General features: G+C 34.2%; 1 protein-coding gene across 1 annotated transcript; it reads left to right on the forward strand.

Moving 5' to 3' along the window:
• The first annotated feature begins 8,020 nt into the window (after positions 1-8,020).
• LOC128863242 (uncharacterized) lies at positions 8,021-10,228 on the forward strand. The gene is made up of 4 exons (XM_054102318.1): positions 8,021-8,189; positions 8,257-8,550; positions 9,883-9,990; positions 10,054-10,228. Exons 1-4 carry the CDS (start codon positions 8,124-8,126, stop codon positions 10,096-10,098), a joined length of 513 nt encoding a protein of 170 aa, XP_053958293.1. The 5' UTR covers positions 8,021-8,123; the 3' UTR covers positions 10,099-10,228.

Raw genomic sequence — 10,228 nt, forward strand, 5'->3', positions numbered from 1 at the left:
CCGTTGTTCAACTGTTCATCGCTTTAACTTCAAAGCCATTCGCTACCAAAATTATTCACTACTATTTTGTTTGATTGAATTTTTTTATTACATATTTTTGTTGTTGTCTTCACTTACGTTCATGTCTCGACTGCAAGCAATGTGCAGACAACGTAAAACGTAAACGTAAGTGTGAACGTCAATGTGTGAAAAAGAAGTTTCCGGTTTGATTTGGTTCGTTTATTTGCTACAAGCGGAAAGAGCGATGTTTTTCATGGATTACTTGAAATTTAAAAACGACGCCATTTTGACCATGGATATTAATGTAATGAATAAAAAGTAATGGTAGAGAAGGGCTGAACATCGATTTTTTAGGCCGAGGCTGAGCCGAACATTTTTCAGGGCTCTAGTAATAAGAAATCTAGTATTTTTCAATAAAAATGATAGTATAGATGATGAAGGTACACAAATAAATGTCAATCACATTCATTTCAGCTTATAACATGTAATTATGATTTTAAAAATATCAAAAAAACCTTGATTTATAGTTGTATATACGAGGTGTGTTCAAAAAATATCGCGAATTTTGTGTTTTTTGTTTTCAAAAAATATTTATTTATTCATTAATATCTATTTTGTCCCCTTTAAAGTAATCCCCATGAGATATTATGCACTTGTGCCAACGTTTTCTCCAATCTTCGAAGCACTTCACAAAATCATTCTTTTTTATCTTGTTCAGCTCCTCCTTCGATGCCGTCTTTATCTCTTCAATCGTAGCGTAGCGTCGTAAGTACTTCAGTTTCGGGAACAAGTCACAGGGGGCCAGATCTGGGGAATACGGTGGCTGTGGCATCATTAGTGTGTTGTTTTTGTCTAAAAATTCGCGAACAAGCAACGATGGGCGAGCGGGGGCGTTATCGTGATGCCAATTTTTGTTCTTCCACAAATCCGGGCGTTTCTGGCGGATTGCTTCACGCAAATTGCGCATAACTTGCAGGTAATATTCCTTATTGACCATTTTACGCTGTGTCAAGAACTCATGATGCACAACGACCCTGCAATCGAAGAAAACGGTAAGTAAAACTTTTACATTCGACCGAACTTGGCGCGCTTTTTTCGGTCTTGGTTCGTGCGGCAGCTTCCATTGAGATGATTGAGCTTTGGTTTTCATAACCATAAACCCACGATTCGTCATCAGCTACGGCCCTTTGGAGCAAATTTGGGTCGTCGCGAACCGAGTCCAACATCTCATTAGCAATGATGCGATGCTGCTTTTGTACGAAATTGAGCAGTTTTGGTACGAATTTTGCGGCAACCCGTCTCATGCCCAAATCATTGAAAAAAATCGAATGGCACGAGCCTATCGATATGTCTAGCTCTTCAGCAACTTTTCTAACATTGATTCGCCGATTGTTCAATACCATTTTCTTCACTTCATCAATTTTTTCGTCTGTTGTTGAAGTGCTCGGGCGTCCGGCACGATTTTCGTCATTCACATCCTCTCGGCCTTTTGAGAACATTTTGTACCACCAATAAACGTTGCTTTGGTCCAAAGTAGCTTCTCCGTATGACACAGTCAACATTCGGAATGCATCCCTGCACTTAATTTCGTTTTTCACACAAAATTTGATACAGGTCCTTTGATCCATCTTTTTGAATAGGTAAAAATCAAAGGCGAGCCGAAAAACGTGCAAACAAAGCAGCTGTCAACAATTAACTGAACATTCAAAATGGCCGAACTCGTCGGCATGAGTGAGAGACGTGAGGACCAACATATTGCAACAAAAAAATCGAAATTCGAATATACGTAACCTGCGAAAATTAAAAATTCGCGATACTTTTCGAACACACCTCGTATTGCGACATAAAAACAATATCTTATCTACATTTACACCTTGAAGCGGCACCAGCTATCGCTGTAAGGCTAACATTGAGCACTGAACTTTCCCTCCACCAAAAAAAAAAAAATTTTTTCGATATGTTGTTCCTAAAGATCGACGATTTTTATAATAAGTTTCAATAATTTTAACACAGAAGGGAGGGTACCGTCTAGGAATTATTCACTGACATCTAGGCTTCACTTTTGAAAAACCCTTTATTTGTAAAGTGATTTTTGAAAACAGAAAATATCGATTTCGAAACCAGTATTCAAAAAACTGTACACACAATTTTTAAATTTTTGAACCAAAAAAATTTAGAGAAATGTTCGACCAAGGCACGGCATTGTTTTGTATTTTAGTGGCCAAAGCGGAAGCTGAAGTTCGTTCGTTCCCTATTATATATAATATGTAGTATATAGTATATTAAGAAATCAATTTCAAATGTTTTTTTGTTTATTTTATTTTTTTTTTTTGATTTCCCATAAATTTATTCATTACATTTAATAAAAACTTTCCTCTAGTCCTACATTTTATTGTCTCTTGGACTTCTTCGGGGTCATCTGTAAAAAACCACGATTCGTCACTTGAAATGATGTTATAAGTATTCTTGGGATATATTTCCCAACTGCACAAATTAATGCCTAAAATAAATCAATAATTGGCGCGTACACTTCCGTTATGTGTTATACCTACTAAATTTTTAATTCATATTATTGATATTTCATAGAGGATTCCATTCCAGGATATACCATTCACAAAATACCAAACGCTTTGTTCCATGTGTCAGCGATTCCACAACCGTAGTTTGTGACAAAAAACACCTTGGTTATATATTCGTAACAATCGAACATCAAACATAAAAAGGTGTATAAAAATGCCGATTTAGCAATTTACAAGGTGGCGATTTTTTATGTTCCTGAAACCCTAAAACTCGATTTGAACATTTTGACTTTTTTTGTGATACAATCTACTTATCGTATATAGTGGTTTTTGTTTTAAGAAAGCGAGTGGTACTGCTTTGGCGTATTTTTGACTCAGTAATAAGAATAATCCAGAAACTAAAAGTGTCCCGCGCATGACCAATGTTCCGCTTTACATAGAAAATTTCATAAATTTCTATATGATTATTTCACCGAATGCTTGGTGGATGTGAGTTCGACAGGCATTCACAGTATTTGCCGAAGCTGAGTAGGAAGGGTTTGAGATTCCGAATGTGGTAACGTTAGATGACAAAAAGCTCAGATGAGCTTCATTCCTACCATGACAAAAATGTAGTAACGTAGAACCGTTGACAGCAACTTTTATCATTTTTAATGTTTGCGAACCATTCAGTCCACACGATTATTTAAAAACTCCGTTGTGAGATCAGTGCGAAGACGTATAAAATAGAAAATTTTCTACGGAGATGGGCTCATAAGTTTTAATGTTTTTACCTCCGATCATAAATTATCTCTAGTCGCCCTTATTACAACATATATTTGAAAATAATAACACTTCACTTCCACTTTCCAACTTTTTATTATTTACAAAAAAAATATTGAATTAGTCGGCTAGGCACAGCCAGGAGTGTAAGTTGTGTATACATTTACAATTATTAATGTATAAGAAAATTAAAATATGTTTTTAAGTATATTTTTCAGTCCTGAAGGTGAATTCTAATTGAGGTGCAAATATCGATAAATAAATAATAGCAATAATTAGTTTGTCGTTTTATTTTTAAACCGGCCTTGAACTCACAAAATAAAAATGCGAAAAACAAATATTTGGAGGCCATTCAAATAGTTTAAATCAAAAATTTTGAATTTAAACAAATTTGTTAATCAAAATATTTAAAAAAGTATTTAAATATACATAAAAATAAAAACCATATTCAAATTACTTTTCGCTTCGTATATTGTATACACATTCAGATTTAAACGGTTTTCTTTTAAAATGTCCGCTTAGCGGCTGAAAGCAAAATTTTCAAATACCGTTACCTCTACAACTGGAGCAAATCTGACAAAGACGCCATTGAATTTAGAAAGCCCCAATTAAGTAAAAGCAACTATGTAATCCCTTGGCGAAATTTTGAACTTGCACACTGTAATTGTTACTCGTATAAACAGACGCATATATGCAACACTTAATCGTAAATAAAAAAAAAAAATAAATAATTGGCGCGTACACTTCTGTTAGGTGTTTGGCCGAGCTCCTCCTCCTATTTGTGGTGTGCGTGTTCATGTTGTTCCACAAATGGAGGGACAGTTTCAAGCCGACTCCGAACGGCAGATATATTTATGAGGAACTTTTTCATGGCAGAAATACACTAGGAGGTTTGCCATCCCCTGCCGAGGGGCGACCGCTATTAGAAAAATGTTTTTATTAATTTTGCTTTCACCGAGATTCGAACCAACGACCTCTCTGTGAGCTCCGAATGGTAATCACGCACCAACCCATTCGGCTACGGCGGCCGTAAATACTCACTGTTAAAATAGAATTTCGGAACTGTGAATAAACTGATTTGTATTTATTTAGAGTCTACTCTATTTAGTCACATAAATAAATTATAATAAAAAAATTAACAAAACCATAGAGTCCATGTCCAAACAAATAATCGCACAAAAGTGTATGTCCTTGAAAGATTTTACAAAACTGTCGGATCAGTATCTACTGGCTAATCCTTTGGCCTTTATTACTACATTTAAACACCTTGGCATAAATTCTACCCTGTAAGTATGTCTCGTGAAATTTCGATTTTGAGTGCTTCCCTCAGTTCGTTTTTGCCCCCAAAAACTTAATATTTTGAAATTTAAATTAGGCAAGCGAATGTTTGAAGTAGTTAGGGTAGTTGTAGATGAGCCACATCTTGGCAACCATAGGGGGATCGTTATCCTAATAGGAAGCAATGTCCAATGTACCTAAACGTTCGGCTCTTTGCCTAACATCAGCTTTAAAAATGTTCAGTTATTGAAATTGATCCATATTGTCTTCTACAAAATGAATATTTTCGGCACGGCTTGAAACACATACCCACACCATCACAGTACCACCTAAGCGAAAACAATATATATATTTTATTTTTTTCAAAATAACATTAATTTAACATTTCGAAAATCTGTTTTAAAGTTGAACGCTGAGTACGTACGGCTAAGCTTTTAATAATAGGTACACATATAACTAGATTACTTACTTTTTCGAGCTTAACTCCCAATCCGTAGTTAAATAACGAGCTTGCCCATATAAAATTGTTCTCCTGAAATCCGAGATTATAAAATAATCCTAGAATATAACTATACTTTTTTCCGTAAAACCCTGTGTTTTCTGTGTTATCAATAATTATTGTTATTAATGAATGTAAGGAGAGACGTCAAAGTAAAAACTAAATAAAATTGACGCCGGCAAAAAAAGAGGTATGTAAACATACGAGTAATTCTAACAATATTTTTCAAATCGCTTTATTCAAGTAACTGAATTATAAATTTGAAAGTAGAAAAACTACATGTCAAACATAAGACAACTTAAATGTATATACATATTTACATGTATATCAGTGTGTGTTGCAGAGTCGCATTGGAATCGGATCTTATTTCTATAAAAATGTTTATTAATCATGTATTCATATTACAGAAAAAATTGATCGCTACATAAAAAGGCAAAGGATTCCCGACTCATCCTAAAGAACATCCTCGGCACTCCTTAAGGTAGTAGTCTGGTAACTTACACGTTTTTTGAGGCCATGTTTGGGACATTTTTTGGAAGGGAAAATAAAATTCAATCGGTTTGATTTTCTGATATGTTATTAAAGGTATCAGAAGGTGTACAAAAAAAATTTTTTTTTGTTTTTTTTTAATGTTTTGATACTATTTGTGTACACTACAGCAAGCGGCAAAAAAAAGAGGTACAGTGGCTGGTCGTCTGAAACAGAAAAAACAAATTGCTTATTAATCAGTGTGCTTGTCGTTCTGGCGGGTAGTAAGATCAAATGATTTTGACAAAAAATAACAAAATGGCGGACTTCGTAAGAAAATTGCCTTTTTTTAAAGTGGAAATCGGACTAAAAAATGGAAAGTTAGGGACGAAATAAATTAAATCTACTACCCGCCAGAACTAATGATGTGTAGAAAAACATATCTAAATTTCAGCTCAATCCGTTAGAAAGAAAATTTGTTTTCAATATTTCAATATTTCGAATTTCGGTCTAAAATTTGTACAGTATATTACCAATATATCGCACTTTCAAAATATGTAAAAAACCGAAATTCGAAATTTTCAAAATAAGTTACCAGACTACTGCCTTAAAAAACTGATCGGTGCTGGAAGGAATGTCTAGCTTCCAGAACTTGACGTGCCTCGCCTGAACTACACGGATACGCGTTGATTATTATATTCGCTAATAAAATAGGTGATATAGACACGATTTCTTACGTGTGTCCCTAGACTCTGTGGCCTGCTATTGCTCATTGTAAATTGTGATATCGAATTTCGCATGCATATTGCTTTAATATTTTCCAACCACAGTAGCAGTCGTTTACGGATTTCCTCCAACTATGTATATATTACTATATATTCCTTAATAATAATTGAACAAATCAAAAACACTAAAATGTTCCACCAAATCAATTTCTATGAAGCAAAACTTTCCAAACTGTATTGAGAGCTGATTGATTGTCAATTTTGCAGCTATTTTGCTATATGTGAACGGGGAGATTACTTTTTGTGGATTTATAGCTAGCCACAGCATATATGAACGTACTTTAAAGTCATACATTGTACTATAAAGTAGTTATGAGCTGAGTTAGCTCAAGTTAGCTGAGGTTCTCGTCTTGATTCTCTCCTTATAAATTTATATTCCGGCTACGAATAAGAAGAAATATTTATGAAAAGCTTTTTCTTAGCAGAAATGCGCTTAAAAACACTATTTGTTTGCTGCCTGCAGTGAGAGCTCAAGCCAGGCCCAAATACGGGTATGTCACATCCAAAGACACTCGGATACGGTGGCCGCTTAGAACAAATACTTTGCTTTTAAATCTGGCATTTAATTTCATTAAAAATTTAAAAATATAACCCATTAAATTTAATTGGATGGCAATTAGTAGCAAATTTAATGGCAGCCACCTATGTAAATTATTTCACAAATTTTATGCATATAATTAACTATGTATCATACCATATCTCTTCAACCAATGATGCAAAATATGTACATACAGGTACATACGAATATATTCTAAATTTGCAGTAAGATAAGATTTTCCAGCCCAGTAAAAAATGTAATTATTTAGCAACCTATTTAGTACTCGTATAATAACCATTGCACTTATTAAGTATGTATGTAATCAGCGCACGTTTGTAAAATGACACCTACGTTAGAGAGGGCCTATCTAAATTATTTCTAAAGACAAATCAGAAACTTTTTTAACACACACACTTCTATGTAGTTGATGAGCGAAGAGAATTGGCTTTGCAACGGTAAGTTAATAGTCGTTTGCGTGTAGGGAAATTATCGCAAATATCGATCAGTTTTACTGTCGTGCTGGTTACACGTTTTAAATAGTACATTGATTGCATATACATACGTACATTATACTTAAATACTTTTGTTAAACGGTGGCTTCTACAACAGAATGGTTTGAGTGTGACCACTATTCCATGGGTGCTGAGTTCGATGTCCACTGTAGATTCATATGAAACATAAAACAATAGTTCGGCGGGCAATAACTAATCTCTGAGTGTATTTCTCTCATGAAAAAGCTTCTCGTAAAAATCGAGCTGACATTCGAGGGCGGCATGGCACTGTATGACCTTCCAATTTGTAGAATAGCATTAACACGCGCACCACAAAATTGGGGAAGAGCTCGGCCAAATAGTTAACAAGGCATGTAAATATGTATATATGTATGAATAAGTACATTATGTAAAATATTCTCTTATATGTTTTTATAAAAAGTTAACAGTACAAAATATGTATTTCCGTACAAAATAATTATTTTAAAAAAATTAAGTACACTAACCAAACTCATTAAAGGGTCTCAAAAGTGCTGGTGATAAGTTTAGCAACGGTTGTACAGAACTTTACAATTACATCACCGTGCACAATGGACCCGAACGATCAGCGATCGTAAAATTTAAGTGCCGAATAATTTCAAAATAATTACCAACTACTTGATTTATGGTCAGTGCCATCACTGGCGCTATTAACGATTAAACTTTCACGCCAGCGTATAAATATTGCTGTGCCATCGACAATTTTAGCTTTCTATTTTTTACAACTCCATACTATTGACCAACATGGCTGCTAGAAAATCTCTAATCGCCTTGATACTAGCGATTGCTTTCGAAGTTGCCGTGGCCTGTGTAAGTCTGAAATTAAACTAGAAACATTTTTGAATTTTATTTAATTTATTTCGGAAAATGCCCGCAGAACGGTTACAAGGCCAGAATTGTTAAAATGGAAAATTGTGCTGGACCTAATGCGGTCATCACGTTGGATGAAAATTTTTCGGTGAAACTCAATAAGAAATGTGAAATTGTGCCTACAGGTTGTGTAATGAACAAAGCCTTCGGTACAGCTAATGCCAAGTTGAAAATGCAAAAGGATGGCATCGTCTTAAAAGAGGGAAATTTCGACCTGTGTGCTGCGGCTGAATATGTTCCGAACGAGGCAAAGGATATGCTGAAACTCTTCGGTGCACCAGCTAGTTGCCCAGTTCCAGAGGTAAGGACCTACGCACACATTTATGTAGATATATGTATGCATGTGTTCACATTAATAGCAGCTTTGCTGACATATTGCAAAGTTTTGACTTTTTATTTATGTTTTATTAATTTTTTTTTTTTTTTTGTAAAAAATATAGTTTTCACTACAACAAAAACCAAATAGCTTAAGGTTTCAAAGTTTGTAAAATTATTTGAAAAATTCAACAAATTTCCATCAAAATTTCAGGATTTAAAAAAGTTTTAAATATACAGTTTAATACCCCATTGAAATTCGGAATAATAAAGTGCAAGTTGAAGAGCCTCAAAAACCACTTTAGTTTTTGACAATTTTTTTCGTAGGCGATCTTGTGATTTTCTCCGTAAAAAAAAATCGAGCATTCGTTATATGGAAGAAAGTGCACAACACCGTCAACAAAAAATTATAAAATTTCGATTTAAACTGCCACACTATTAGACCAAAACTGTGTGAGCTACAAAACTGCACATCCAAAATTTTTCAAAAAAGTTTGAAATTTTGATAGAAATTTGTTTAATTTTTTTTTTAATTTTTTTAGGATGTTTATATATTTGAGTTACATAAAGGGTTTTCCAATAAGAGGGGTTATAATGATATTCAAAGAAAAATGCTATGCTAATATAAATGATCGGATGTTTATTTCAATATAAGGAGGAAGGTATGCCGTTAATAGTGGAACATAACATCAGGCAAATGACCACCACGACCACGCTTACAGGACAATATCCTTTTCATGAAATTTTTCATAACCGAATTGCAAAGTGGCTGCCCTATGTCCTCGATAGCCTCTCGAACTCCATCTTTGAGGTCTTGAATCGACCCTGGGCTGTTGGCGTAGACCTGCTCATTCACGTGGCCCCAAAGAAAAAAGTCACAAGGTGTTAAATCACAAGATCTTGGTGGCCAATTGTGATCACCTCTTCGAGAGATAACACGGTCCGGAAACTTTTCTCGTAGAAGATCAATGGTTTCGTTGCTTGTGTGGCACGTAGCACAGTCTTGTTGAAAATAAACGTTTTCCAGATCAATACCATCCAATTCCGGCCATAAAAATCGTTAATCATCTCTCGATAGCGCAGTCCATTCATTCATAACACCTGTTATTGGAAAACCCTTTAGTTTTTTGTAGTATATATTTTTTAATAAAAAGTAAAAAAAAAATAAAAAATAAATAAGTACAAACTCTGTAATATTATTGTGAACACATGTCATGTACTTACATATATTATATATTAATTATATGAAGAGTACTTGAGCGTTAGAAATGTTTAAACTCTTTTGGAAATATTATATTATATTATATTTAAAATCTAGAAGAAAATCTGCGCCAACGAGCACCGTGTTGACTTGTCGAAATATAAGGCAATGTTGGGCATGGCTAAAGGCAACATTGTCATCGATTCGGATATAACTCACGATACTGTAAGTTATTTCTACAAGATTGCTTTTTTGTGATATTTGCTTAGCAATATTTTATTATTATAGGGTAAATCGTGCTTCCACATTGAAATGGAGATTTCGAAGAGCTAAGGCAGTTGCTGCAGTGAAGTACAATAACAAAATACTTTATAATGTTTATTAATCTTCATTAAAAAAGTTGTAATTAAATGTATCCAATCTAGCACGCATCTCTAATAAAACAATTATACATGCATGTGAA

The sequence above is a fragment of the Anastrepha ludens genome, chromosome 5, assembly GCF_028408465.1.
Source record: "Anastrepha ludens isolate Willacy chromosome 5, idAnaLude1.1, whole genome shotgun sequence".
Lineage (NCBI taxonomy): Eukaryota > Metazoa > Arthropoda > Insecta > Diptera > Tephritidae > Anastrepha > Anastrepha ludens.